The 16450-nt window shown below is 46.4% G+C and overlaps 1 protein-coding gene across 1 annotated transcript; it reads right to left on the reverse strand.

Moving 5' to 3' along the window:
* Window positions 1-6499: 6499 nt before the first annotated feature.
* Window positions 6500-8280, reverse strand: LOC147726866 (uncharacterized). The gene is made up of 2 exons (XM_086963524.1): window positions 7854-8280; window positions 6500-7550 (listed from the first exon to the last, which is right to left on the reverse strand). Exons 1-2 carry the CDS (start codon window positions 8278-8280, stop codon window positions 6664-6666), a joined length of 1314 nt encoding a protein of 437 aa, XP_086819650.1. The 3' UTR covers window positions 6500-6663.
* Window positions 8281-16450: the final 8170 nt, after the last annotated feature.

Consider the following 16450-nt stretch of genomic DNA (forward strand, 5'->3'; position numbering starts at 1 on the left):
TTGCTGGCGAGGAAAGAGGCCACGCCCACTCCGAGGCCACGCCCCGACCTAACCAGTATAAAACACTGGATAACGAGTGTTTACATTGGAACCTGCTATACTCCTGAGGCGGAAGCCGGGAGCACCTGATCCCTGTTTTTAAAAATTATTATCACTTGTGTCACGTATTACTCTGTACCTTTTTAAAAACTCACGCTGCTCCCAGGCAGTTGATAGAATCTCTGTGGGCACTCGAGCGCACCGCACAGCGGATCTTAGCGCTGTTAGCGGAGCCCAGGCACCACATTCATTTTCAATCGCCATTGCCGGCGAGGAAAGAGGCCACGCCCACTCCGAGGCCACGCCCCCGACCTAACCAGTATAAAACACTGGATAACGAGTGTTTACATTGGAACCTGCTATACTCCTGAGGCGGAAGCCGGGAGCACCTGATCCCTGTTTTTAAAAATTATTATCACTTGTGTCACGTATTACTCTGTACCTTTTTAAAAACTCACGCTGCTCCCAGGCAGTTGATAGAATCTCTGTGGGCACTCGAGCGCACCGCACAGCGGATCTTAGCGCTGTTAGCGGAGCCCAGGCACCACATTCATTTTCAATCGCCATTGCCGGCGAGGAAAGAGGCCACGCCCACTCCGAGGCCACGCCCCCCGACCTAACCAGTATAAAACACTGGATAACGAGTGTTTACATTGGAACCTGCTATACTCCTGAGGCGGAAGCCGGGAGCACCTGATCCCTGTTTTTAAAAATTATTATCACTTGTGTCACGTATTACTCTGTACCTTTTTAAAAACTCACGCTGCTCCCAGGCAGTTGATAGAATCTCTGTGGGCACTCGAGCGCACCGCACAGCGGATCTTAGCGCTGTTAGCGGAGCCCAGGCACCACATTCATTTTCAATCGCCATTGCCGGCGAGGAAAGAGGCCACGCCCACTCCGAGGCCACGCCCCCCGACCTAACCAGTATAAAACACTGGATAACGAGTGTTTACATTGGAACCTGCTATACTCCTGAGGCGGAAGCCGGGAGCACCTGATCCCTGTTTTTAAAAATTATTATCACTTGTGTCACGTATTACTCTGTACCTTTTTAAAAACTCACGCTGCTCCCAGGCAGTTGATAGAATCTCTGTGGGCACTCGAGCGCACCGCACAGCGGATCTTAGCGCTGTTAGCGGAGCCCAGGCACCACATTCATTTTCAATCGCCATTGCCGGCGAGGAAAGAGGCCACGCCCACTCCGAGGCCACGCCCCCCGACCTAACCAGTATAAAACACTGGATAACGAGTGTTTACATTGGAACCTGCTATACTCCTGAGGCGGAAGCCGGGAGCACCTGATCCCTGTTTTTAAAAATTATTATCACTTGTGTCACGTATTACTCTGTACCTTTTTAAAAACTCACGCTGCTCCCAGGCAGTTGATAGAATCTCTGTGGGCACTCGAGCGCACCGCACAGCGGATCTTAGCGCTGTTAGCGGAGCCCAGGCACCACATTCATTTTCAATCGCCATTGCCGGCGAGGAAAGAGGCCACGCCCACTCCGAGGCCACGCCCCCTCCCACTTTTTTTGGTTTGAAATTATGTGCATCCATCGTACGCGCAGCGGACGCCGCAGCGGGCGCGCCGGTGGCGCGCCGAAGGCGCGCCAAAGGCAAGCCCGTCTGGGCCCGTCCGGGCCCAGCCGGCCCTAGGACCAGACACTATGCCCAAATCTCAGCCCCATCTATCCTACTCCTCGGACACCCTCCGTCTCTGGAACACTAAGAAAAGTCCTCAATGCGACTTCATCCTCCAGGATGACACCCCGTTCAGAGGATGTCCCTGTTGCGACACCCACAAAGCTACGGAACCCGACCATATGCTTCGACTAGGCCTCCTGAATTGCAGGTCGCTAGCAAAACACTCACATGAGATCAACCTTCTCACTCAAACCCTCTCGCTAGACGCCTTGTTCCTGACCGAAACCTGGCTGACCCCCAGCAACGGCTCGGACCTGGTCAATGCTACCCCCCCCGGCTATCAAATCTGCTGCCTTGATAGACCAGTTGGAAGGGGTGGCGGGCTCGCCATTCTCTATAAAAGTAATTTTAGCTGCAGGCTCAGCGAGGGCACGGTCAAGGACTGTGAAAACGGCAATTTCATCCTCCAGATCTCCCCCACCACTTCACTATCGGGTCTGTTGATATACCGACCACCAGGCGCGATAGGTGACTTTCCAAGCACGCTGATGGACCACATCCTTTTAAAAACATTAGAAACACCCAATTTCCTTCTTTTAGGGGACTTGAACCTACACTTTTTAGATAAAACAGATAACACAGCCGCCAATCTCCAAGCAGACCTCATGTCAGCTGACCTCCTGCTGCTGAACTCGAAACCCACGCACGAGAAAGGGCACCTTCTAGACCCCGTTTTCTCTAATATCAATAATCTTCAAATACATGACCCTACCCCTCTTCCATGGACCGACCACTTTCTGGTCCCCATGCACTGGTCCTATCAGCCCGCCACGGTTCCTAAACAGAAAACCAAGACTCTAACTAGACGTTGGAAAAAACTAAGACCAGAAGAATGGGAAGGGAAGCTGAGGGAATCCGACGGTCCCCTCTCCACTGACCCCAACTCCGCTGATAGGGAGTTTAACAGCTGGCTCACCAACCCCCTAGACAGCCTCATCCCACTTACATGCGCCCTCAAGCATGTAAAAAGGATTAACCATGCCCCCTGGTACACTCCGGCCCTGAACATCCTCAGGAAGGAGTGCAAAAGGTCGGAGCGGACTTGGAGAAAAAATAAATCGGTAACGAACAAAAACGCCTACCAAACAACCATGAAGGCATACAAACAAGCACTCCACAGCGCAAAAAGCTCCTTCTTTGAAGAAAGAATAAAGAGTTCAGCATGCTCTGCTAAGGAGACTTTTTCCATCCTTAAAGAGCTCCTCCATGTTCCAGCTCCCCCGCAGATAGCCCTGGACCCCAAAGCAGCCGAGGAAAAATGCGCCAACCTGGCCACTTTCTTTGATAACAAAATAAAAAATATCCTTTCCTCCCTACCCACCACCAATCAGGCCCCCCCCGGATCAGCCAAGGATTGTACCCCCACTTCAAGAAATCCCACGGACTCTTCTGAACTTCCACGTTTAGCCTCATTCGGACCATTTACAGAAGAAGAAGTGGTAACCACCCTGGCAGCCACGAAAAGCGGCGCCCCCAGCGACTCAGTGCCCGTACGGTTCACAAAAAGCATCGCTCGGACCATCGTAGCTAGACTCACGGCCCTCATTAACACCTCTCTCTCCCAAGGAGAAGTCCCTCTAAGCTGGAAGGAGGCCGTGGTCAAGGGCTTACTAAACAAGCCATCTCTAGACCCCACGGACTTGTCCAACTATCGACCCATCTTGCTCCTCCCCTGGATAGGGAAGGTTGCAGAGAAGCTGGTAAATAAACAACTGTCCCACTTCCTGGAGGCTAACCTTCTCTTAAAAAACTCCCAAACCGGCTTCAGACCAGGTCAGGGGACAGACACCGCCCTCCTGGCGGCCGTAGAGAAAGCGAGAGAGATCATTGACACAGGAGGATCAGTGGCAGTGGTCCTCCTGGACCTCAGCGCGGCATTCGACACTGTCAACCATCAGGTCCTAGCCCAGCGCCTAGACAACATAGGTATACAAGACAGTGCGCTGAGATGGCTCACATCTTTCCTCTCCCAACGCTCCTTCCAAGTCTGGGAAGGAGAAAGCCGCTCCCCCCCAATTCCCCTCCGGTGTGGAGTGCCCCAGGGCTCCTCACTGAGCCCCACGCTTTTCAACGTGTATATGGCCCCACTGGAGGAATTGGTCGCCCCATTCGGAGTCACGATCGTCAGCTACGCTGACGACACCCAGCTGGTGGTGACTCTCTCACACCCCAAGCTAAAACCCTCCAACCTGCGTGACTGTCTCTCCACCGTCCACCAATGGATGAGCGACTCTGACCTAAAGCTCAACGGGTCAAAAACAGAGATCCTGCTCCTCGGCCACAAATCCCCGAGTCTTCCACCTGACATCTGGCCCGCCTGTATGGGTGACCCCCCCTCCCCCAAAACAGAGGTCAAGAGTCTAGGAGTGTGGCTCGAGACAGACCTCACCTTTAGGACTCAGGCTAGGAAAACTGCCGGCATCTGCTATGGGCTTCTAAGATCATGCAGAAAGGTACTGCCCCTACTACCATTCAAATCTCGCCTCCTGCTAATCCAAGGCCTAGTGCTAGCAAGGCTAGATTATAGCAACGCCATTTACCTCGGCGCACCGGAAGCCACCTACCAGATCTTACAAAAAACCCAAAATGCCGCAGCCCGCCTGCTCACAAACACCCCATCAAGAACATCGGCCAAACCAGCGTTGAGAAAACTTCATTGGCTCCCCGTGAGGGAAAGAGTCACATTCAAGGCCCTCTGCCTGGCCCACAAGACCCTGCACAACGTTGGCCCTCCCATTCTGAGCACATGGATCACCCCATACAAACCACCGAGAGCGCTCCGGTCTGAACAGGGAAACCTTATTGTGGTCCCTAGGGTGAAGAAAACCCGCGTTGGCGGCCGTAGATTCTCGGTAAATACAGCCAGAAAATGGAACGCACTTCCCCCGAACCTTAGAGCGGAACCAAGCCTTTTAAGATTTAGGAAATCCCTCAAAACCCTCCTCTTTCCTTGATCTACTCGAAGTTTTCCTTGCCCCCCCCTTTAGGAGTACGAGGTTCAGCGCTGGGATACTCAAGGGTGACTATGCGCTCTATAAAAACCTAAAAATAAAATAAATAAAATAAATCAGATAGCACCATTGTCATTAAATTAGCTGACAAAAGTGGAGGCATAGGGCCAGATGCATCAACCAAAATTGCGAGCGCAACTGGTGCGAATTACCAATTGCGATCGCAATGGAAAGAAACGGCATGCATGAAGAGAAATCGCTAGAAAAAGCAAATTCGCAAACGCAAAATTGCGAAATCGCTATATAATCGCAGAATCAAAGCCAAAGTCCATTTGCGACTCGCAAGTAGCGAGAAACCAAGAAATTGCGATTAATATAGCGAAATCGCAATATCCAAATAGCGAGTTCGCTATAAAATCGCATTTTCCCATGCATGTAATATCGCAAATTGCGATTCCGTCATTATTCGCTATTTAGCAAGAGCAGTTTACAGGGAATCACAATCAGGTGGTAAAAAAAAAAAAAAAATTCCCACTCACCTGCCTGACATCAGAGGTGTATTTAAACACTCCCATGAGGCCCCAGTGGCCTTCCACAATGGCAGGACTCTACATATTTGCGAGGAGGAGAAGGATACTTGCAGCAGGCCAGGCCAGAAGGAGAATCCAGGATAGAATCTTCCGTCTGCGCATCACATTGTTAGGACAGACAGCTGAGCAAATTTATGATAAGTACAGGATGAATGCTGCTATGATACTGGACTTAATAGATGAATTGGACCCACTATTGCAGCGCCAAACACATAGGAGCCAGGCTATACCTACTCATGTCCAGGTGCTATGTAGCCTCCACCTCCTTGCCTCAGGTAGCTTCCAGGACATAGTGGCAGAAGCAGGAGGGGTATCACAGAGCTCCCTTTCGCGGTTCTTCAAATCCTTCCTGGCCGCCATGATGACTGTCATCAACAACCACATCTCCTTCCCCACAACCCCACAGGAATTGAGCCAAACAAAACAGGACTTCTACCAAGTAGCAAGGTTCCCACACGTGATTGGATGCATTGATTGCACCCACGTAGCCATATGTCCCCCTGCCGTGAATGAGTATATATTCCGCAACCGTAAAGCATATCACTCAATCAATGTTCAAGCAGTGTGCAATGCGGAAAACATCATCACCGACCTTGTCGCACAATACCCAGGAAGCACTCACGATTCATACATCTTCCGCCATAGCGGCTTGCACACACGTCTGCTCAGGGGAGATTTTGGCAATGGACACCTGCTAGGTAAGTGCAATACTATACACATCACTGACTTAGTCATGGCAATGCATAAGTGACTCTGACATCTTGCCTCTTACTCTGTAGGTGACAGTGCATACGCGGTGAGGCATTACATCTTGACTCCCTACCTGAACCCAGCCAGTCCACAACAACAGAGGTACAATGCAGCCCACATCAGGACACGTAACGTTATAGAACGGACATTTGGATTGCTCAAGAGTCGCTTTCGCATCCTGCATAAAACTGGAGGAGCTATGCTGTACCAACCGGAAACCTGCTGCAGGATAATTGCTGCATGTGCAATGTTGCACAACATAGCAACAAGGAGAGGCATCCCCATCGAGGAATCTGACACAGAGGGCAACCAGCCCCCAGCACAACCACGCCGTGCACATATTGCCAGTTCAGCGGAGGGACAGAGGAAACGTGCAGACATCACCCAGCATTATTTCTAAGGTATGTAACAATGACACACAACACTCATTTGCATTTGTAGGTTAACTATTTATTATCACGGCTGGCGGTATGGGGTGTCAATACAACCTGAAATGCTGTCCATTAGCACATTAACCCCATGCACCAATGGACAGAGGAGACACACTAAGGACTTGTCATGCAGTCACTAAGAATGTCTTGAACATGGTTACGTCACCATGAGGTCTAACACCCCTCCAATTTGTTTTACCGTCTCCTCCCTCTCACACCCAAATGTCTTTCTCCTGCTTCAGCATCTGCATTCGTAGATGCTGCGGGAGGTGCCTGCCTACGGCTACTGCTCCTCCTGACAGTGTTGAGTGGCGCACTGATGCTGCTCAGGCTGGAAGCCTCACTACCCTCTTCCCCTGTAACGTCGCCCTGAACACTAGTGCTAGCCTGCATCATCTCCACAGCTGTAGTAATTTGCCCCAGTGCCTTGGACACATCCCCACAACAATGGGCCATGTCAATCTGCATTCCCACAGACCGACGTGACAGGTGTGACACGCTAGTGCTTATCTTGGTGTTTGACTTGGTATAAGCCTCCATGCATGCGAGAAACTGCCGATGCCTCTTCCTCTGTGAATTGTGTCCCTCGTGCATCACACGTGCAACCTCCAGGAGGGCGTTGTTGGATTCCCTGTGAGCCTCCACTATGGCAGTTGTGAGCTCCCTCACACTGTCAGCCATTGCAGTGATGTTACTGTTCATTTTCGTCATCTGCAGGTCAATTGCTCCCATGTGCCTAGCTTGCACGCGCTGAACCCGCACCATCTGCGACTCCACGCCACCCCACTGACTGTGACTTCCTGCTTCCTGGGACAAAGTAGGGCTCCTTGGTCTGCGTCGTGATCCTGACCGGACATGTGCCTGCGGTGTTGGTGTGTGACTGGCACTTTCACGGCTTGTAGTAGGTGTGCTAGATGTATGCTGTTCTACCTCCATTGGCTGTAGTGGTGCAACTGTGGCCCTGCGTCTTGCTGGTGCCTTTCCTTTGGATGGTGGTGACACAGGTTTTGATGCCGCAGTCTCTTGATTGGGCTGTGTGCTCTCTTCAACATCACTGTCATCAGTGTTACCTTCAGCTGCATCTGTGATGTGAAACAGTGCTATGTTATATACATGTGTTTCAATAGTTCTACAACCTTAATAAAATGACACTTTTCTGTTATGACTGTCTCTCATCTATCACTGTACTGCTTATTATTAGCATTTGGGCTTACTGTGTTGGATTCCAACTGGCACATGGGTACTACTGACTACAAGTACCATGATGCATTGGGCTCCCTATGTTAAATGTGTGCAGGACTATTTTAGCTGTAATTTTAGCAGGTGAAATCACATTTGGGCACTATCAGTATGTGCTTTGTGCTGTTGATAGTCATGCATCTTACCTTGTGTGCTACAGGCTGCCCCAGATGTGTCCAGGATTGTCACTCCTACGACTGCTTCAGGATCAATAGTGCCCTCAATCATGTCCTCCTGGGGTGTGTTGTCTGGGACTGTTGGGCCTCCTCCTCCAGTCCCCTTCGCCTCCTTCAGCCTTTCAGCAACCTTCTCCTTTGCACGACTGCGCAGGTCGTACCAGCGCTTCTTGAGGTCATCAATGCTGCGGTGTGTGACCCCCACAGCATTCACCTTGTCCCTGATCCTGGTCCAGATTCTCCTCTTGTCTGCCTCTGGCACTTTAAGGGAGAGCTTGCCAAATAACTTTTCGTGGTTGTTTGCAACCTCTTCAATGAGGATGTCAAGTTCACCCTCACTGAATTTTATTTTGCGCTTCCTGGCCACTGCTCCCTCCTCTGTGGCTGGTTGGGACATGGCTGTCTCCACCAGTTAGCAACCTGCTGTTTGTTTGCTTCTGCTCTCACTCCCTGCACTCAGCTTCTGCCTCAGAGTTCAACTGTGCACAGGTGGCAGCATGGGCTGATTGACTTCCTGGTTGTGATGTCATCAGCCTGCTCCCAATGCGACTCTGTAGTTTTTCACGCTCCCGCTTTTAGCAAACTCGCTAATTGCGATATCGCATTTAGCGATTACGCAAATTGCGGGATCGCAAAATGCGCGATTGGAATTATTTTACTATTGCGATTACTTTACATGGAATCGCTAAAGTATTTAGCGATTTTTAGCGATTCCTTGATTTTTCGCTATCCACATCATGCATTGGCTATAGCGAGTCCTTATTTGCGATTCCTTAATAATCGCAATTAAGGATTCGCTATTTGTTTGCATGATGCATCTGGCCCATAGTGCTTTAAGATTTTAAAGGCTATGATGCTGAGATAAAAACACAGCTAACCCAAAGCACTATATCAAGCTCACACATAAGCCTCTAGAATCTATCAAGAAAATTATTCTAAAGTTCACCATTGAGGCAAAGAAGTTTACCGAACTCACGAAGAATTTGAATTTCTTAACATGGAAAATCTTGTGGGTAACTAGACATATTATCGAATCAAAAATATGGAATGGACAGAATATTGACTTCAAAATATAGAATGGGCATAATATCGAATGGACACAATATAGTGGTTAAAAATAACGAAATGCAGGTAAGTAATATCGACGGTCAAAATATCAAAGTACATAATATAGGCATTAAAATATATAGAATTTTTAATAATATCGATTTTTTTTGTGTTTTGTATGTTAGCATATGTGTTAAAATTGTATATATATTTTTAATGTATGTTTTCTTTTTGCGTAAATTAATTCCATAGTGGGTTTATAAGGTAATAGGGTGGGAAGTAATTTAATTATAGTTAATTAAATATTTATTTTTAGGAATTATTCATTATTTTTAATGTAAGTTTGCGTTTTAGTTCTGTAGCTGGTTGTGGGTTTATAGGGTAATAGGTTGGGAAGTAATTTATTTGTAATTAAGTAAATATTTGTTTTTTTATTTATTGGTATTGATAATTAATGTATTGTTAATTAATTATTAATTGGCAATCAATTTGTATTAATTGTAAATCATTTTTATTAATTGATAATTATGTTAATTGTATTAATTTATTATTTGGAGTGGGTTGTGGATTTATAGGGGAATAGGGTGGGAAGTAATTTATTTGTAAATAGGTAATTTGTTAAATTATTTTTGTGTATTGATAATTAATGTATTGTTAATTAATGATTAATTGGTCATTTCTTTATTACTTATTACATTTTTTGTATTGAAAATTATGTGGTTGTTAATTAATTATTAATAGGTAACTAATCTTTAATAAATAATATGTATTGTTATTTATAATTAATTAATTAATTATTAACTATTTTGTGATTAGTAATTCATTTTAATTACTTTTTAATTGGTATTGATAAATAATTTATTTTAATAAATAAATTGAATCATTACTTTCCCTACTGTTGCATTCACTGGAGTGGGAATAGTCATTTTACCCCTGCGCTATCCAAGGCTTTCCCTACTGTTGCACTCTTTGGAGTAGGAATAGTAATTTTTACCCCTACGCCATCCAACGCTTTCCCTACTGTTGCACTCTCTGGAGTGGGAATAGTAATTTTTACCCTACCGCTATCCAACGCTTTCCCTACTGTTGCACTCTCTGGAGTGGGAATAGTAATTTTTACCCCTACGCTATCCAACGCTTCAAGTACTGTTGCACTCTCTGGAGCGGGAATAGTAAATTTTACCCCTACACTATCCAATGCTTTCCCTACTGTCGCACTCCCTGGAGTGTGAATAGTAATTTGTACCCTCCTGCTATACAATGCTTTCCTCTAATGTTGCACTCTCTGGAGTGGGAATAGTCATTTTTACCTCTACGCTATCCAACGCTTTCCCTACTGTTGCACTCTCTGGAGTGGGATTAGTAATTTTTACCCCTACGCTATCCAACGCTGATGTAAATGTATTTTTAGACATTACTATATTATTTATTAATTTGAACATTTTTTAATTAATTTTAATTATGTTTCATTTAATTATATTGATTATTTAATTAAGTTAATATTACTTTTAACATATTTTTAAAAATCGATATTTTTTACAAACTATATTTTAAACAACAATATTTTGTCTTTGATAGTTTTGTACTTACCTGTGCGTAGATAGGGAGTCGATATTCTGATCTTCGATATTTTGGTGTCGATATTTTGTCCATTCTATATTTTTGTGGTCGATATTTAGTCAGTGATCCATCTTAAGGTATCTGTCCTGTACACACTCTTCAAGGTTCGCAAGAACTTAGAGCCTTCCCCTGGCCGGCCAAGCCTTTCAGACTGTAGTTCTACAGTAGAACTATAAGAATAGTATATGAGCGTATTCATTAAAGATGTGATCCCTACATGGAAACATATGTCTGGGATAGCACCTATATGATAAACCTGCTAGACAACATGTTGTACACCTCAAATGAACGATTGGATGCTCTTGACATTACATCTTTATATACTGGCACACCACAGCAGGATAGTATACTCATCATTGAATAGGTTAGGTTCTTAAAGCTCGCCCTTTGCCTATGACAGTTCCCCCAGATTTCATCATGTATCTGTTGAAAATTGCCTGGCTGGAATTACTTTAAATATGGGGATTTCTATTAACAACAATGCGGTGGCACTTTTATGTGTGCAATGTTTGCTCTAAATCTTTACATGAACACCTTTGAACATAAGTTTGAACTTACTGGTCCGAACCCATTCCATGCCTCTATTAGCTATTGGAAGATGTATATATTGATGATATGTTTTATTATCTGGAGTGATTCATATTACAGATTAGAGGAATTTGTCTAACCTCAATCAAACACAATCACATTTGAACTTCACTGCCGATTGGGATACTCAGTAGATTCCATTCTTAGGCTTATTGATCAAACATGATGATGGGAGATTTATCACTCATTTATATAGGAAATCCACTGATAGGAACACATTGTTGGCATACATACCAGAACTTTCTGCCCTGGGCCCTGTGTGATGGCTCACCATATGGCCAGTTTCTAAGACTGTGCCTCAACTGTACCCATAAAACAGACTACTTCAGAGAAGCCTCTATATTTGAAGAGAGATTAGGAGAAAGGTAAGAATTGCACTTAGGAGAGCTTGGTATTGCAACAGATAAGAGCTACTACAAGCGAAACTGCATAAGAATGTCTGACAAATAGTACGTGTGATCACCTTTTGCCCTTATACTGATAAAATGGTGGCATTGATCAAGAAGCATTGGCATATTATTCAGTATATCGACCCCATATTAGAATTGCTATTTTTCTTCTTTAAGAGGGACAAAAACCTAAGAGACAGTTTACTACACTCTTTAGGACACATTAATCTTTCCAATAACACTTTTCAGGACATTGAAGGTCTTCCTCCAGTGAGGGGTGACTTCAAATGTGGAGCTTGTGTTCCTTGTCCATTTACAGGCAGTGCCAAGTACTTAGAACATGTACATTTTAGATCTGAATTGAGGCATTTCACTAATTATAATATAGATAACGTTGTATATTGATTTTGTCTCCTTGCTCCATGATCTTTACAGGTCAAACCACTCAACAAGTTTAAGTGCGGATTGGGCAACATAGGAGCAGGTTCCGCTGTGAAGTAAACACGGCAACCCTAGTGGCCTGGACACCAATGAGGAATGGCTTAAACTTATATCGCTGGTCCAAGGATAAAATGGGACAGAAATACGATACATGTCCTCTACTTCAGACTGCAAAATAATTGTTTGCATTTATATTCCCATTTGTGCTCCCATTGGTTCTTATTTTTGTAGAGGTAGTGAAAAGACTTTCTGTATTTATATCCTCTTTGTATCCAATGTTTCTCATTTGTATTCCTTTTGGTGTATATGCATGTGTGTTAGAAATTCGATTTCTGGTTGGCAGAGGTATGCACCCAGTTCAAGCAGGAATCACAATCCTTGCCAAGGTAAGTCAGTAGCACAGTTGGAGGAAAGATTATAATAAAACACAAAAAGAGAAATATAATGTCACTCTGAACACATATAAAGAACTTGTGTTCAAGGAAAAAAAATGTTTTTTCTCTCTAAATATAGAAGCTGTCAATAACGCCACTAAGGAGCTTTTTCAGGCAGTCTCCACTTTGACGGGAGACAGTAGAAAAAATGTATCTAATAATAGCCAGACTTTTTAAGACACACTGGCCAGTTTCTTTCTGGGTAAAGTGGTCCAGATCTCAAGACGTTTGATCAAAACATAACCCATAGTCCAGAAAGTCCCTCACTTGCTGTTACTGTGGAGAAATGTTGTAAATGTGCCAATTTCTCCCCTCTATCTGTACAGCAAGTGGCCACAATTATCTCTGATACCAAATCGGGGTTACCTCAGGACCCATGTCATCCGACAGTCATTAATCAAGTCACAGATACCATTGCTATTTGGCTGACTATGATCTTTAATTTAAATGCTGGAACAAGGGTATTTCCCTTCCTCCTGGAAGGAAGCATACATTCTTCCCCTTTTTAAAAGGTAAACCTAAATTCGAAATTTTCAAATACCTATTGGCCTATTTCACGCCTATCTCTTCCAGCAAAGGCAATTGAAAAGGCCATGAACCAGCAATTGGCTCAGTTCCTGCTGGACCATCAGGTTTCAGACACAGCCCAATTTGGGTTCAGAACTGGTCATAGTACCAAAACTGCCATGCTGAAAACAACTGAAGAGATTAGATCCATAGTGGGTGGCAGCGGTGATACAGCGCTGATTTATCTGCAGCCTTTGGTGCGGACGACCAGATGTTCTTGGTCAACCATCTCTGGGCTGTCAGTGTCATGGGCATGGTGCTAAAACTGCTAACGTCATTTCTATCTGGAAGGAGACAAATGGTGGCCTTGGGCCCTTTTTTTCCCTTTTTTTTCGAACCAATTTCAACAGGGATCTGCTCTCACCTGATTTAACGTTCATGTTACACCACTGGCAGCATTGATAAGATAATTCGGTCTGGATCTTACCTCCTATGCAGATAATACCCAAATTGTTGAAGCTTTGCCCTCCCTCTAAAACTATGGGGGTGGAAACTTCCATGACTGTATGAAGGCAATTGGAAAATGGATGGATCAAAATTGTTTACAGCTCAAATCGGGGAAAACAGTGGCTGTCTTGTTTGGAAATAACCCCTCCCTGTGGTCGAGGAAAACGAAAAACTTGGATGTGGTAATGGATAACAAGGTGGCATTTGGTCTACAGATAAACACAATTACATGTTCTGCTTTTTTAATCCATAGGATACTTAAAAAAGTATTTCATTTCATTCCTTTACATTCCCAAAATTATGGCTTCAATTTTAGCCAAACTAGTTTATTGGAAGCCGTTTTTTGGACTGTACCCGACAGCGTGCATGTGCTGATTGCAAGACCTGCTGTATGCAATAAAAGGACTATATTTCCACCTCCTGCTGAGCATTGGTTCACTCCAGCGTCAATCTTCTTTGTACCATCCTGTCTCATTCTTGCAGCTGACTTGCGTTCTGACTCCGTCAGAAGCGGTCGCTCGTATTGGCTGATAGAGTAAAATTAATACTGCCTAACTGTGCTAGTGCCTCTGCCCACAGCGGTATTACTATTGTTGCCCCAACCGGTTCCGATTTCGCTTGCCATTTTGTTGTTGTTGTGCCTCTGAGCCCGTCCTCTCCACCCCGCTCCCGCCTCCCAGCTGCTCCTCCCTCCCACTGACTGCCAAGGCTCGCCCCGTCATGTGAAGCGCTGTGACCGTCCTGACTCCGTCAGAAGCGGTCGCTCCCCACGGCCCCTGGTCTCTCTTGGGTATCGTAGTGCTGCTCGCATTGCTTTGCTACCTGAATTGTACTGGTGCCTGCATTGAATATCGTAGTGCTGCTCGCATTGCTTTGCTACCTGAATTGTACTGGTGCCTGCATTGCTCGCATTGACTCATTGAATAATCCTGACATTGTGTAAATTGCCCGCCTTGCGTAGCGCTCGTATTGCCTGACAGAATAAAATTAATACTGCCTAACTGTGCTAGTGCCTCTGCCCACAGCTTTATTACTATTGTTGCCCCAACCGGTTCCGGTTTCGCTTCTGCTGCCATTTTGTTGTTGTTGTGCTTCGGAGCCTGTCCTCTCCACCCCGCTCCCGCCTCCCAGCTGCTCCTCCCTCCAACTGACTGCCAAGGCTCGCCCCGTCGTGTGAAGCACTGTGACCGTCCTGACTCCGTCAAAAGCGGTCGCTCCCCACGGCCCCTGGTCTCTCTTGGGTATCGTAGTGCTGCTCGCATTGCTTTGCGACCTGAATTGTACTGGTGCCTGCATTGAATATCGTAGTGCTGCTCACATTGCTTTGCTACCTGAATTGTACTGGTGCCTGCATTGCTCGCATTGACTCATTGAATAATCCTGACATTGTGCAAATTGCCCGCCTTGCGTAGCGCTCGTATTGGCTGATAGAATAAAATTAATACTGCCTAACTGTGCTAGTGCCTCTGCCCACAGCGTTATTACTATTGTTGCCCCAACCGGTTCCGGTTTCGCTTCTGCTGCCATTTTGTTGTTGTTGTGCCTTGGAGCCCATCATTTCCACCCCGCTCCCACCTCCCAGCTGCTCCTCCCTCGCTCCGCCCCCCTCCACTATCCACTTATGACAGAAGCATATGCGTGCAGTGTTCACGTGCAGCGGTCTCGCCCAAAGGTGCGCCAAAGGTAAGCCGCCTACGCCCGTCCGTGCCTGGACTGCGCTCAGCGCCAGACCCCCTGGTCCTCGCAAAACCCTTGCCACCCGCATAACATACAACGCCGCAACCCTCTCAGCCCTTAACCCCGGCCGCACACCACAATGCTACCAAGCTGCCCCAGGACACACCTATGGACCCTTCACCTGCCACACCTGCAACTTCGACTGCATCAGGACCCACACCAAATCCACTAACTCCAAACAGAGCTCCGACACTAACCACCTAAAGTGCATCCTGCTCAACACCCGCTCGGTTCACAGACACTCCATTGAACTCTGAAACCTACTCGACACCACATCGCCAGACGTTGCCTTCCTTACAGAAACATGGATGAACGCCTCATCAGCACCCGACATCGCCATAGCCATCCCGGACGCCTACAAGATCATCCGAAAAGATCGCACCAACCAAACAGGAGGAGGCATCGCCATCATCCATAAGAACACCATCCGCATCACGACCAGTTCTGACGACAACCTCGCTACTGCCGAACACCTTCACTTCCAGATCCACACCGACCCCAAAACCACACTCAGTGGCACCCTCATCTACAGACCACCAGGTCCCCGCACACAATTCAGCGAAGACATCACTGCCTTCATCAGCCCACACGCCCTCCCCTCGAGAACTACATTCTACTGGGAGACCTCAACTTCCACCTGGAAAAGAAAAACAACAGCAACACAACCACCCTTCTGGACAACCTGGCCAATCTCGGACTCAAACAACTTGTTGACACCCCCACCCACTTGGCCGGACACACGCTCGACCCTATCTTCACCTCCAGCAAGCACATCTCCTTCGATCACACCACAGCGCTCCATTGGACGGACCACAGCTGCGTTCACTTCAACTACAAAAAGACCACGACCCACAACCCCCCACAACCTATTCCTCGAAGAAATTGGAACAAAATCACCACCGACCAGCTCCTCACTTCGCTTCACCAAAACCCCCCTGCCAAATCATCGGACCCAAACCAAGCAGCCACCAACCTCACACAATGGATCACCCACAGCGCCGACAAACTAGCACCCTTGAAAAATCAACTAATCAAGCAAGGTAGCAAAAAAGCCCCCTGGTTTAACGATGACCTTAAGAAATCCAAGAAGTTCTGTCGTACTCTCGAGAAAGCCTGTAGAAAAAACCCAACCACTGACAACCTGGCCACCTTCAAAAACGCCACTCGCAAACACCACCAACTGATCCGATCCACCAAGAAATCAGCATTCAAGGATCGACTTGACAACAACGCCCAAAACAGCAAGGAACTATTCAACATCGTCAAAGAATTTACCAACCCCACCGCCGGCACCAAC

The sequence above is a fragment of the Lissotriton vulgaris genome, chromosome 3_1, assembly GCF_964263255.1.
Source record: "Lissotriton vulgaris chromosome 3_1, aLisVul1.2, whole genome shotgun sequence".
NCBI classification, from domain to species: Eukaryota; Metazoa; Chordata; class Amphibia; order Caudata; family Salamandridae; genus Lissotriton; species Lissotriton vulgaris.

Bases quoted from the DNA above. Each gene is read 5' to 3' on its own strand.
- LOC147726866 (XM_086963524.1), bottom strand. From the start codon at position 8,280: ATGTCCCAACCAGCCACAGAGGAGGGAGCAGTGGCCAGGAAGCGCAAA. The intron at 7,551-7,853 runs GTAAGATGCATG...TTCACATCACAG, and splicing joins GGCAGCCTGTAGCACACAAG to ATGCAGCTGAAGGTAACACT.